At 38.7% G+C, this 15,570-nt stretch overlaps 1 protein-coding gene across 1 annotated transcript in view; it reads left to right on the top strand.

Moving 5' to 3' along the window:
- The window catches only part of LRRC2 (leucine rich repeat containing 2), a 462,509-nt gene that overhangs the window by 317,420 nt on the left and 129,519 nt on the right, over nucleotides 1–15,570 (top strand). Inside the window, exon 5 of the mRNA XM_073632967.1 lies at nucleotides 3,243–3,379. Coding sequence (XP_073489068.1) covers nucleotides 3,243–3,379 — 137 coding nt within the window. The remainder of the gene's footprint in view (nucleotides 1–3,242; nucleotides 3,380–15,570) is intronic.

Genomic DNA, 15,570 nt, shown 5'->3' with positions numbered 1-15,570 from the left:
ATATATTCGCACACATAGGTTGGGCTTGATGGACTTGTGTCTTTTTTCAAGCTCACCTACTATGTAACTATGTAACTTCTTGCTAACTGCTGCAGCCAATGTCAGTGGACACCATTCATCATAGACAAAAGCTGTCAAACATACAGTGACAAACATTGAAAAGGTGATGCCTATATGACGTAATACATTATCCATGTGAAAAAGCCATGAGGCTCATTTCATAAAGCTTTAAGATTGGAATAAGGATCTTCACTGTCAACCAAATCACAAATTTTTAGATCTCATTGGACTGTGGGGTGGATTTACAAAAATTAGAGAGTGCAAAATCTGGTGCAGCTGTGCATGGTAGTCAATCAGCTTCTAACTTCAGCTTGTTCAATTAAGGTTTGACAAAAAAAAAACTGGAAGCTGATTGAGTTCTATGCAGAGACCAGATTTTGCGCTCTCCAGTTTTAGTATATATTTTTTTAAAGACTCTTTATCTTGCAATGTTATTTGTGACAGTCACGTGATTCATGTTGGATTGGCTTACACGGGCACCGGAAGTGAGGTCAGGCCACGAGCTCTCTGCTCGTTGTTATCTCATTTTTTACTTGTTTCATGTGAGTACATTTATACCTGCAAACTCAAATAAATATCTGTGATTACATACTTCACGATTTGGGTCCCCCCTCTCCTTTTTACTCTATGTTCATGGACCTGGGAGGCTGTCCACTGTCACTGAGGTATATAGAGATAACCTATCATTGTATATGAAGACTATTCATCAGGCTACCAAGGCATATTAGGATATCTAGTCCATTGACGCTTCCCCTGGCCACTACTACACAAGAAGAACATCGGATGCGAGCCATTGGAGGATTTAGTGACCACCACCATTTGTTACAACACGCTGTTACCTTACACCGGTAAGGTGAGGTAGCCACTGCACACCTGAGGTGTTTATACACTGAAGAGGATTCACATCACCCATGCACTGAAAGACTATATTTTCACTGACTGTCACTTGGAGCACAGCACTTCACCGCATCTTATTTTCATTTTATTTTAATTTTTTTTCTATTCATGTGCACCTTGGAATTTGAAGGTTATGCCATTATGTAGCGATTTTATGCATTTTTATTTTATTTTTTCTCTATTCATGTGCACTGTTTGACTTTACCTCATATTTTGTCAGCATTAGCACCTTTTCATTCCATGCAATTTTGCACATGCGATGTCACTTTATATGCGTTTTTTGCAACTTGAAGGTTATGTGATTATTTAGCAATTTTATGCGTTTCTATGCAAATTTGCACATACGTTGTCAATATATATGCGTTTTATGCAATTTTGCACATGCGATGTCACTTTATATAGCACTTTAACTAATGTAGCACTTTATTTATGGTACCCTATGTTGATTTTTATTTACTTATTGTTGGTGCGGTTTGAGCAGTTCAGTGTCTGCTGCAGCTAGTGTTCCGTTGTTTATTGTGGTCCTGGTAGAGCAGAGGTATTCTTTCCTATTTATTTATTTATAAAATGTGCCATTATGTATTTCTTACTGTTAAAGCCAATATTTTGGTATACTGGATATCAACTGAGTTGGACCCATTTATCTCTGCACTGTGAGAGGAAGCACATTATCCTGCTGTTTCACTGGTCCAAGCACTTAATAGCAGATATGATTGAACAGGTTTCTGTGATCTTGGTTAGACTGCACTCATGCCGCACTGATGGAACTTGCATGCTGTTCAAACATTCTTTAGCACTGTGGGAAACTGCAGCACACTAACTACAACACAAAGGATAGAGTACATTTCACTTGGTTTTTTAATCCAGAGGAAATATTTTACAAAGAAAAATAACTGCTATTTAGTGAGTAAATTAAGGGTGAATATAAGGAGAGAATCCAAAAACTGTTCTCTTACTGAGCAGAAAATTACACTTTCACAGAACAAAAATGAGACTTATGTATTAATCATTATAAGTATACCTTTTACATTTTCCAGAATGCTGCATTGTTAGTTGTTATGCTTATCCTTTTTTTTTTTTTTTTTATTTTCTTTTGTTTATGCTAGTTGTCTTGATAATAAAATTCCTGCTGTTTGGATGTAAAATTCAGTTTTGTTTCATGTGCTCAATATATATAGCCTAAATGGTCAATTTTGTTTTAAAGAGGTATGGTTAAACGTATTTTAATGTATTACAATAGTGACATGCTGTGTTTTATCATAGTATTGTTGGGATACTGTGCAAGAAGCTGCAATCTAGAAGCATACACATCTAAAGGAATTACTGTTTTTTTTTTTTTTTTCTTTTACGTAACTATTGTGTTTGAAGACGTTGGCAGATATCTTTACCATCCATCAGGCAGTAAATTTGAACTTGCAGTCAGTTAAGGAACAGTATAGTCCTCAGGGTACAAAAGAAGAAAGGAAAATGATAAAAGGTTCTGTTTCCAAACGTGTGTGTGAATTCATTCTTTAGAAAAACTAAATACAATAAATAAAAAATGTATTACATATGTATACTATGCAGAAAAAGGTTGCAAGTCAGTATCCAGCAAAATAGCAGTTTTGCAGATCTTCACAATATTCAGAGAGGATTCTGGACATTTGGAATACTCCTTTGCACTTGCTTCTATAATATGTAAATCTAGTGTGCTTTTGTATTCACTGACACTAGGGGGTTATTTACTAAAGGCAAATCCACTTTGCACTACAAGTGCAAACTACAAGTGCAAAGTGCACTTGAAATTGCCCTGAAAGTGCACCTGGAAATGCAGTCGCTGTAGATCTGAGGGGGACATGCAAGGGAAATAAAAAACAGCATTTTAGCTTGCACATGATTGAATGATAAAATCAGCAGAGCTTCCCCTCATTTCAGATCTATCCCTTAGATTTACAGCGACTGCACATCCAAGTGCACTTTCAGTGCAATTTCAAGTGCATGTTGCACTTGTAGTTTGCACTTGTAGTGCAAAGTGGATTTGCCTTTCGTAAATAACCCCCAATGTCCCTTTCCTTTATCAAAAAAATATTATATGTTAAAACGCAAACACTGAATTTTTTCTGCAGTGCACAAAAATAAATATGCATAGTGCTCATAATTATTTAAAATATAAAGCAAATTAATATTTTAAAAATCTATTAAAGTAGTAATAGTGGATTTAACTTAAATATTTCTACTCCCTAAGGTAAATATTTCTACAAATTTAAAGTATATTAATTATGTGCATATTTTTTTTTTTTTAACAGGTTGTCTGAGACATTTGAGAGAACTCAATGTTGCTTTTAATTATCTTAAAGAGGTTCCTCCAGAACTTGGAGATTGTGAAAACCTTGAGAGACTGGATGTATCTGGGAATTTACACCTCACAGAATTGCCCTTTGAGGTAGGATAAATACTTATTTCCTTTTTGTTATGAGTATAGTTGCATAAACTAACCATAGCAACTGCAATGGACCTGATTTACAGGGGAATCTGTGCTGGTGTATAGATCATGCAAGGACAACCAAAATGTATTATCTACTTATTTCCTACACACCATTGTACATGCAAAAAATACTAACAAGTGTGTTTTGCTATGGAATATATAGTCATGTGAAGGTACGTACACCACATGAAAATTGTTGAATGTTTAATTATATAAATAGTATATTTGAACAAGCAAACATTAGCTCTTCATTCAAACAGTGCCTACACATAAAGGTTAAATGACATGGTGTATTCATTCTCATAATCTAAGTTACCAAAAATGCAGCCTCGTCATATAGAAAATGTTAAGTACGCTCTTATGCCTCGTACACACGATCGGATTGTTGGCCAACAAATCCGTGGAACTTTGTCCGAAGGGCGTTGGCTCAAACTTGTCTTGCATACACACGATCACACAAATGTTGGCCAACAATTACGAACGTATGGATGTACTAGACGTACTCTGTGTTTTTTCAGCTCTTTAGCGCCACCCTTTGGGCTCCTTCTGTTAATTTCGTGTTAGTAGAAGTTTGGTGAGTGTTGATTCACGCTTTTCTTTTCGCGTTTTTCATTTAGCGCTTTTCAGTTTGCGCTTTTCATTTCGTGCTTTTCAGTTTGTTTCTGAATGGCCGTTCGTCAACCAGACATGTTGCGGAATCAGAGGAGATAACATGTTATTTATTATTGGCCTTGGAGTTATTGCTTTGATGTTATTTTTTTGGTTGAATAATGATTTGATTTGGTATATTTTTTGAATTTTTGGGTTCATAGAATGCACTTTTGCTTAAGTTCTATTGGCAGATAGCAGGTCTAATTTTTTTTTTTTTTTTTAATGCACAATAAAAAAAATTGTGGAGAATAATTGGCTATGTGTTTTACTTCAAATGACAGTTTGGGAGTAGGCAGTTACATTTTAAAAAATACAATGTAAAATTGACAAGGGACACCAACGTAGTTGTATCTTTGATCTTAAAAACTACAGGCTAATGGTGTTTTAGTAACTTGCACAAATAATAATAAAAAAAAAAAAACATAATAATATTATTCTTGATATCACTAGAAAAAAAAAAGCCTTTGAAAATTTGCTTGCAATAACTCCATCAGTATCACCAGCAAAGCAAATCATTATTATCCCATTAAAGAAGAAGAGAATTGTGTGCTGCATTTGGAGATTTAATAATTTGCCACATCACAAATGTTAATTCTCCATTACAAACGCTAGTTTACAAGACCAACCTCTTTTGCTTCCGAGCATGCGTGTCTGTACTTTGGACTTTTGTCCGACGGACTTGTGTACACACGATCAGAAAATCCGAAAACACAGATTTGTTGGTGGAAAATGTGAAGACCTGCTAGCCATTTGTTGGCGGAAAGTCCGACAAAATTGTCCGATAGAGCATACACACTGTCAGATTTTCCGCCAACAGCCTGACATCCAACGTTTCCCGTCGGAAAATCCGATTGTGTGTACGGGGCTTTACATTCACCAACATTTCAAATTGATGAAACTAGAAGAAGATGTTTCAGAATGATTAGAATCTCCCTAGGCCACTTTCACAAGGGCCTTCTGATCAGGTCCACCTGTCGGTTTTTCAGTTTCATGTCGGTCTATAGACAGATGGATGTAAACAGACTTTAGGGCCTACCTACGAATCCATCCAGGTCCATAGAAGAAGACACCAATCTTTTCTGTTTTCCTAGATCTAAATGTGATGGACCAGGGGTAGCCTGATGTAAACAAAAAAAGTAATTTTACATCCAGTAGCCCATAGATCCAACAGAGGTCCACTACAGTCCGTTGTCAAAATGTGCTCAAAATCTGAACAGGAACAAGTGTCACAAAAGTGATTACCATCCTGTTTTTCTCTACTTCAGCAGGGGATCTGCTCGTGGATCTCCTACTGAATCAAGTAGAGAGCACCTGTGTAAAAGGACCCTAAAGAAGTATGCAGGTGGAACCTGTCTTACTTAAAACTCAGATCTCTGAGTCTCTGAGCTCATATCTCTTGGTCGTTTGCTTTTGAGGAGTGCTGTCATCATGCCAAGACTAAAGAAAACTCTTTAAAGCCCTCAAAAAGAAGTTTATGGATACCTATGAGAGTGATTTAAAAAGATCATCAAACTATTTGAAAACAATCAGTCCACTGTAAGAATAGTAATCTAAAAGTAGTACAGATTTAAAATGATAGAAACTTTGTCTAGGACTGGACCAGTAAATTTAGCTTACGAGCTAACTGACTAAGAATGGTCTCCCCAAAATCTCAGCTTGGGATCTGTTGGTAAAACCCTCTGCTGTCAATAAATACATAAAAAATTTGAACAATACCACTTTTATCAAAGATAAAATTGTTTGGAAAAGTAGACCTACATAGGGCAAACTGAAGACAGCATTTCATGAGAAGAAACTAGTTCCTAATGTAAAGCATTGTGGTGGAAATGTTGTGACCTGGGGTTGTTTTGCTTCTTCAGGGCTTGGGAAGCTTGCAGTAATATGAATTCTGAAAATAAAAAAGCTGAAGCTGAGTTGGACATGGTTCTTTCAACCCAATAATCATGCAAAGTAAATCCACCAATATTTTGCTCACCAAAAAGAGATGAAGGGCTGCATACTGGTCTAGCCGAAACCTTGTTTTCAACCTCATTGAAATGTTGTAGAGGTATTTGATATGGGCAGCTCATACAAGCAAAGCCACAAACATTTTTGAGCAGTGCTCAAAATAGTCACTGATATCAGGCATTGCTGGGCACTTACAAGAAGTAATTTCTGCTAAAGGGGACAATACCAGCTTATGAGGCCACTTTTCCACAGTACACCATTATATCTATTTTACAGGTGTGGTAGACAGCACATGGTATACGGCCTAGTGCTTCCTAGAAATAGTGTGTGCTGTCTACCACACCTGTGAAGTTGTATATACCCATGTGAATGTGCACTGGTAATTTTACCAGGAATCCCCAGGAAGATGGCTACAAGTGGATCATTCTCTTACACGGAGGAGGATGTTTCCCGAATTTATACAGACACCATCAGTTCACGAGATTTCCTGACACAGACATCTGCGCAACTGACACGTAAGCTTGAAAGACTATTACAAAGATCCATAACTATGGAACTGCATGAGGTCATTCTGGCTGAATATTTGTTGAAATTCATAAGTTGAAATTCATCCCAAGGGGCTTGCATGTGCGGTTGGTGCCTACCCTGTTTTCACAGGATGTTGAATTTAAAACAAGATTTGCTCAAATAATTAACAAATGTTCTTTTGACATAACTGTACAGTTTTTACAAAAAGAAAGAATATCACTGACTAAACAGATACTGGATATTGAAGCACAATTGGACATTGCTATGGGTCACGGTGAATTTGTAAAAACAAAAAAAATGCATGGATAAATTGGATACCTTCGGAAAAATGTGGAAACGAGGAAGAGAACCAAATTGGAAAGGGATCGGGATGATTACGCACAAGAGAGAGTCTATATCTGGACTAATCCTAATTATTATCATTTCAAATCTCATGCTCAGGGACATAGACAAAAACAACTTTCTACATCTACACCCTCAATGGCTTCAACTGATTCATCGGTTAATGGACTTAACCCCAATTTTTCCAAGGTAACTACTACAAATCCCCCCGGAGGAGGTGGGGAGGCAAGACGCACAGGAGGCATATCGGGTGGAAGACTGACAACAAGAAGGATGAACAAGACCAAATCATAAATGATAATGTGCTACACAACATTTCTTCCACTCTATTGACTGATGTTGAATTATGCCTGTTAAATAAGGGTTTGGGATTTTGTCCCAAAGAATTTATGAACAATTTTGTATTGAAGCAGGATATGTATAGATTGTATCGACAGATCAGATTGAAAGCCTTTTTTTCCTTGCAACCAAATTTTGACAGTTCATCTGTCACTATATTATCTATAAAAAAATTGGGTTTGAGAAATAAAAGCCAGATTGCAGCACATACTTCGGCAGCAGCAGTAGAATTATATATAAAGAAGCCTGAGCAGGTCATCAAAGCTTTCTTAGAATATCGATTGATAATAGATCATTCTCAATATAATTTTAATCATGAAGAAAAACTGGCACTGGCCTCCCTGTCGGCTAGGCGTGATATAACTATCAAGCCTACCGACATGGGTGGATCCATTGTCATTATGGATACTGTGAAATATGAGAAAGAAGTAATGAGACAATTAACTGATCAACAAACGTACATTCATTTACATGAGCATCCAATATTTCACATAAAAGATAGAATTAAAAAATTGGTTAAATGGGCACTGGATGATAAAATCATTGACAGCGATACACAGTCATATTTATTTGCAGATTTTCCCATTACACCTATCATATACATATTACCCAAGATTCAAGATTCATAAAAATCTAAATGATCCTCCGGGTCACCCCATAGTGTCTGGTGCTGAGTCTGTTACAGCCCCATTGGCTAGATATTTGGACAAATGTCTTTCACCTCTTACTAGACAAATTAAATTGTATATACGTGATTCATATGATTTTTTATTGAAAATCAGGGATTTAGATGTTTCTGCAGACTCAATACTGGTCACTTGGGATATTTCAAGATTATACACCATAATACTACATGAATAAGGTATATCAGCCTGCAGCCGCCTCGTAATTGCATCACGGTTATACAATACAACACAAATTGCTTTTTTGATGCAATTATTGAAAATTGTATTAGAGGAAAACGATTTCCTATTCAAATAAACATACTATCTACAAATTAGGGGCGCGACGATGGGTTCTAATGTTGCACCCCCATATGCAAACACCTTTGTTAATATGGTTGAATAATATTTGATTTTTAACAACATTTTATTCAACGAAAATTGTAAATGTTGGTTCAGATTTTTGGACGATGTGTATGCTATATTGGAGGGCGACGTCAACACTTTATGATTATTTAATACCTACTGTATATTAATTATTTGATACCTGGTCTGGAGTTTAATATGATTTATAGTCAAGAAAAAATTCCCTTCTTGGATACATGTATTAGTATGGTAAATGGGAGACTCAGTAGTGATTTATACACAAAACCAATTGATCGTAATCAACTTTTGCATTTCAATCGTTTCCAACCACCTGGGGTAATCAAATCAATTCCCAGATTCAGATAATTAAGGTAAATAGAATTGTTACTAATAGTGAAGAATGAGATAAACGTTTAGATGAAATGAAAAATAAACTTGCTCAGAGAGGGTATCCCATAGAGACTATTAGGGAGGAAAGGAGAAATATGGCCAATCAAAAGAGAACCACTAGCATGATTAAAAGATTATCATTTGTGTCCCAATTCCATCCACATTCATTTTGAATAAATACAATTATTAAAAAACACTGGCATATATTAAAAGAAAATTTTCCACAAATACCTGAATTTCATTATCCTCTGTTTTCATTGTGTCGGAAAGGCAGAACCATACACAGCAGACTGGTCAGATCTAACCAATCTCGACAAAAAAAATCAAAATTTAAGCTTTTTTGGACCTCAAAACCATGGATCTTATCCATGCTTAAGTTGTATACAATGTAATTCGATGTCAAAGGGAAAGTTTTTGATACATCCACATAGATCCAATAAAATTGAAATAAAAGGACATCAAACATGCCAGTCTTCTTATGTGATATATGTTATAAAATGTCCTGTCCATGTGGCTATTATGTTGAGATGGGACATACTGTATCGCAAGTGAAATATATGGTCATTGATGCAGTTCCCCTAAACAAACGGGGGGGGGGGTAATCATGAATTAAATAAAAAATTGGAAGTACAATGGATAAAAAGATTGGATACTTCATAATCTAGAGGTTTAAACTCGGATTTTGACTTGCATTTATTTCTATAGATCACTAAAATTAGGTTTATTGTATATAGATTATGATTTGAATGCATTCTTTTTAATTATTATATTTTTTTATAGATATATTTTTATTTTTTATGGACATTTGTTAGTGGATTTGTATGTTTTAATACTAGGATAAATTGAACTTTTTCTATGTGATTGGAGCGTGATTACATCTCATTGAGCCATCTCTCTGTAATCTAGGATGAAAATAATTATGATAATTTGTATTGATTAATTATTATTATAATAACTAAAATATAATTATAATTATTAATTATATTGATTAAATATTACTGGTGTGTAATGTAACAATATGAAATGAAGTGAGAAAATGTCAGTATACCTTTTGCTCCCATCTGAAGAAGGGTGTAAGCTTTGTAGCCCGAAACTGTTATTTAGAAAGACATGAAAAGTATGTAATTTATTACATGTGGAATGAATACATTGTAAGTGCAGCAATCTCTGGACTTTTCCATTATATCTATTGATATTTTTGATTGGAAAGGCAAAATGTTCTAGTGTTTTTATTCAAGTATTTCACCTTTATCTGCATTGTATTCCTTAGTGATGCCAAATTCATAATGCTGGTTGTCACTTTAAGAAACATTAAATTAATCATTATTTTTAACAAGAGTTTCATAGCGTCATAATGCTAAGAACTCTTACAGGTGTTGCTGTTAGCAAGAAAATCCAACATGTTTCTGGGTTTGTGTTTTCAACTAAAGAAATCCTTAATGCCAGGCATTGGAAATTATCTATGCTGTAAATGCATGCTTATTTTGCATCTCCATCTAATATAGTTTAAAATACCATGGACACGGAGCCCTTAACAGGCTGCATTTCGACAGGTTAGGTATCACATGGCATCATAAAACAAGTCCCTCTTTTCTCTACTTACCAATTTTATGTTGTAAAATCCCTTTTCTTTCTTACAATTCCTCAATAAAATTTTTACAAGCTTAAAATCCTAGACCTGCTCTGCATCTTCCATAAAAAAAATGCTATTGAGAGAAGGAGAGATTGATGACTGGAAGTACAGTTCAGTCTCACAGTTCTGATGGTCTCGTAAACCTTTATGATGCCGTCAGAGATCGTTGACTGAATTACAGCCACATTTTCAGTTTCTCCTTGAATTCTTATCCTGGTAGTTATCAAGTGATAGGTCTTCTCCATTCATATAGTATCTAATTCTGGAAATTGGAAATTCCGCTGTGGCTCTTGCTTATTTTTCTTCATCAAAACAACATCTGAATTAATACTGCTACAAGATATTTATTCACATGTATAGAAAAGTAGTAAACTGAATGTATTCATTTTTTACCAAAACCTAATTCAATCATAGTGGCAGGTCCAGTAAAGATAAATTACACAACTTTTCTTAAGTTATAAATCTGTTGGTATACATTTATATGAGATTACAGTGCACTAGAGAAAATTTCCTAGAAAATGTTATATCCCCAGCTGTTGGATACAGTCTGCCTACCCTCACAGGAAAAATCTGAATTCTTCCATACCCAGCACTCTAGAAATAATATTAGTCCACAAAACAGTTCATTGAATGTCCCTGGTTTTCTTTATCCCTATTTCCACTGTGTGCCTCAATGCCTTAAACACCAATATTTTACAATCCCAAAGTGTCTATCCACATGCAACTCTCTGATATCCACCCTTATCCTCAAAATGGCAATTTCTCACTGTGTATCCCTTTAATAGCTATTCCTCCTGAGTAGCTCCAATATGGATGTGTGGGGCGGCACAGTGGTGTAGTGGATAGCACTTTCGCCTAGCAGCAAGAAGGGTTGCTGGTTCGAATCCCAACCACGACACTACCTGCCTGGAGTTTGCATGTTCTCCCTGTGTCTGCGTGGGTTTCCTCCCACACTCCAAAGACATGCTGGTAGGCTAATTGGATCCTGTCTAAATTGTCCATAGTATGTATGAATGTGAGTTAGGGACCTTAGATTGTAAGCTCCTTGAGGGTAGGGACTGATGTGAATGTACAATGCATATGTAAAGCACTGTGTAAATTGACAGCGCTATATAAGTACCTAAAATAAATAAATTACATTTAAAAAAAAAAAACTATTGTAGTCAGAGTCTTCACTTGGAAATGCAATAGTCCTAACTACCAAGACCTGACATGTGCCTTGGCCTGGCTGGTCAGTATGCCTAAAAGAGGGCAAAAAGAGACACAAAGTAGGTGTGATGTGAAGGTGCAATGAAAGGCCAGCAACAACCATCAGTCCAGAAAATAGCAAATGCCTGGATGACTATGAAAAGGGGGGTTGTGTATGTAACTTGCCGAACAGGAGGATCTCCAGTGCCCCAAGAATCTGATGATTGGAAAGAAACCCGGACATGAGAACGAACTGTATTGGTGATAGGATGCATGGGGAAAAGGAAGAAAAGAGCTGACCAGAGGAATATAGCAGAGAAGGACATGTACTGAATCTGACAATGTACTGTGGTATGGTAATAAAACCACCAACCCCTGGCTGACCATTTATACTTATTATGGGGAAATATAAGTGAAGTAAAAGGGGGACTGCCTAGAACACTAAAATGGGAACTGCGCCAAAGGAGACAGTAATCTGACACACAACGGAACCTGGCTGTTCACTGGTAGCCGTGACAAACAGAGCTTCCCTGACTAACTCTGAATATGCCATGACCTGGCTTAAGAGGGTTAGCTGCAAAAAAGTACAGACTGACAGGAGTTGTGGGGGCCTGAAATGCTGGTCACCTGAAGGATACTAGCTAGTATTGGCAGATGAGGCCAAAAAGCAGAGGCAATATGCAGCGAAAGCCAGAGACATAACCTACGAACCTTCCCCCTTGGTAGACATCCACGGAGAACTCTGAATAAAGAACAATAGGCCAGGCCAATTATCTATGACCAGGCTTGCCCCCAGTACCACATGCCACCATGAAGAAAATCCAACAGCACCTGCCGGCGCGCTGAGAAGAGCAGGAGACAGGGTCGCAGCTGGCACTTCCGCCCTAGCTGAGCAGGCTAAGAACCCTCAATTCCGTCTAACTATGTAGCCAGGATGTATAGAGCGCATAAGTACCGCATGAATCTGGGTTGAAGAATCATGCATGGAAACATGTACTGCGCTGGTGGATGGAAGAGGTTAGGCCAAGTAGGGAATAACCACCTAAAGTACTGCCCCCCCACAGCTGAGGCCGGGAAAGAGGTACACCAGCGATAAAATTCAGCTATGAGTTTGGTATTGTCCCACCCCTAATGATGGGGTGCTACCATGCGCTGAACCCCTATGCGGCGGTGGAGGGATGAATGTGAAATGGCCGCTTCCGAAATGCACTACATGCCCTGAACTAAGGAAACACAAACTAGAGAAATGAGAACAGACAACCAACACACGAAACAACAACACCCCTACGTACCAAACAAGTGTGAAGATGTAGGTGCAGAAATGACAAGACCAAGAGCGCGTGAAATGTGAACCTAATGATAACACAAACCTAGTGCATGTAGTGAGCGAGCCCGAGCAACCTGCGGCGCTAAGACAGGTAATTAAAAATGAACACTCAGGGCTGGTGTACCCACAGACCGTGGTGGGTAGTAGTAAAGGTGTAATGGTGAACGTGCACGTATGATGTATGGTATACGGGCGAGAAGATTGGGACAACAATCAATTAAAGACGAAACCTCAGCCCATATGGGTCCGTAGACGTGACAGACCCTGGATGTGAGCCCTAGCTAACAGAAATGACAGGAATGATACGAACGAAAAGCTATGACAGAACAACAGAGACAGGTAGCAAAACAAACCCTCAGGGCTAGTGTACCCACAGACCGTGGTGGGTAAACGTACAAGTGTAATGAAATGAACATGCATCGAATGATGTATGGTATGCGGGAGAGAAGACTGTGGACGACAAACAATTAAAAACGAAACCTCAGCCCGTATGAATCCGTAGGCGTGACAGACCCTGGATGTGAGCCCTAGCTAACAGAAATGCTACGAATGGAATGGAACGACAGGAATACTATGAACGAAATGCTATGACAGAAAAAACAGATGGTAGCCAAACAACCCCCCGAGCTAGTGTACCCACAGACCATGGTGGGTAGACGTACAAGTGTAATGAAATGAGCGTGCATCATATGACGTGAGTTATACGCGTGAGAAGATTGTGGGACAACAATCAATGAAACGAAACTTCAGCTCGTATGGATACGTAGACATCACAGATCCTGGATGTGAGCACTAGCTAACAGAAATGCAACGACTGGAATACTACGAACGAAATGCTTCGACAGTAAAAACAGACAGATAGCAAACTGAAAACCCCCAGGGCTAATGTACTAAGACCGTGGTGGGTAGACGTACAAGCGTAAAGAACTGAACGTGCAGCAGAAGATGAATGGTATATGGGCGAGGAGATTGTGGTGAACAATCATTAGAAACGAAACCTCAGCCCATATAGATCTGTAGACGTGACTGATCATGAGATGTGAGTACTGCTAACTAACCCAGGTGTACCAAGAACACTGAATGAAAAAAAAAAAAAAAAGGTGCAATGACATGAAACAACGAAGATGAAATGGCTATTAGTGTATGCCGTGGCTGTATGGCACCTCAAGCTATGACAGAATATGCTGGACATGACCGTTATGAAAGAAAACGGACAGAAACACTAGGACATGAACGCAGACCATGCTGACAAGAACTGCTTATGACAGAACATGCTATGACAGGACCACTGGCTGGACCCGCTCTGCCTGGACCATGCAGCGACTGGACTACGCTGTGACTGCACCAGCTATGACAGAACGCGGTGACTGGAACACTATGACTGAACACCTTGTGACAGCACCTGCTGCGACGATGCCCGCTAACAGATACGCTATGACAACCCTCCTCCGACAGAACACTGTACAGGAATACTATGACTTGACACGCTGAGACCGACCACGCTAGGACAGCACCCATGTGGCCGAACATGCTACGACAGGAATGCTATGACTTGAAAACGCTGAGACTTGAAAACGCTGAGACTTAAAAACTGTATGACCGAAATGCTATGACTGAAAAAACCTGTGACAGAGCCTGCAAAAGCGGAAACCATTGTGACAGAAACCGCTGACTGTAGTGATAACGTGCTATAGCAGACCTGAGGACAGAACCGTTGTAACAGAACATGCTGTGACTGAACACACTATGAAAGGAACACGGGCAAGGAAACGTGGAACTGAACCCCCCAACCAGCCCCCCTTCCTAGTACCGCCCTTGGTGACCCCCTTACAGCTAGCAGGAAAAAACATACCACAAACAGACCTCATGAAGTTTTGACCAAAGAACCTGTCAGTCAGCACCCCCTCCCCACTGGATGATCGTGGTAGCTACCAAGACCTGAAGATATGTATATGAGAGCTGCAGTTAGCAGCCTGGTACAGGCATGGGGAGGTCATGCTAACAGGTAGTTACCCCAGGAAACTGACTAAAAGCTTGAAAGCGAAATCAAACCTGTTTGATGAAATGCCAAGGAAACTTCTACTCCCGTCAGCTGCAAATGCATCAGATCCCAAATAGTACATACCTGCGGGATGGATTGAATGGCCAATATGCATTACAGCAGTGAGAGAGGTAAGTCGCTCACCCCCCACGTGAGCACTGGGAGAAGCGTGCGGGCAGCCCCCTCGTGAAACTGGATCTGCACAGGTTGAGCTGGCGAGCGCTACATATGTACATACACTTAGACATGTGGTCTGTACACCTCCACCCCCCTCTGTTCTGATGCTGATGAGCCCACATGAATCCCGGGTGGTCAAAGAAGACACATTTTGTGGGATGGCCCTGGAGATCAAAGTGACAGCCACCTGGGTCCACATCCAACCCCAGTAGGTTCCCTCTAGTGCTGCTTGCAAGCACTGCAGGGGGATTGGTGTAAGGATAATATTGCTGACCAAGACATCATCACCAACCCTGGTAAGATGACATTGGGGTCACATGATTGCAGGGCACTTCTCAGCATAAATACACCACTCTAAGCAGATTAGGTCAAGAGCGGAGGTGTCTACGTTGACATCAGTCCTACTCCACCTTCATCCTAGTCTACATCTTAGTTTACAATTTGCATTAATAATGAAAGGAATACAGCTGAACACTACACCAGATTAGACACTCATCTGAAAAAAGTGAAGATAGTGGAAAGTAATGCACCTTATATTGCAACTAATCATAACCTATT

The sequence above is a fragment of the Aquarana catesbeiana genome, linkage group LG01 (assembly GCF_042186555.1).
Source record: "Aquarana catesbeiana isolate 2022-GZ linkage group LG01, ASM4218655v1, whole genome shotgun sequence".
Classification (NCBI taxonomy): Eukaryota; Metazoa; Chordata; class Amphibia; order Anura; family Ranidae; genus Aquarana; species Aquarana catesbeiana.
Note: the sequence above shows the minus strand (reverse complement) of the source record. Positions and strands in the feature narration are given on the sequence as shown.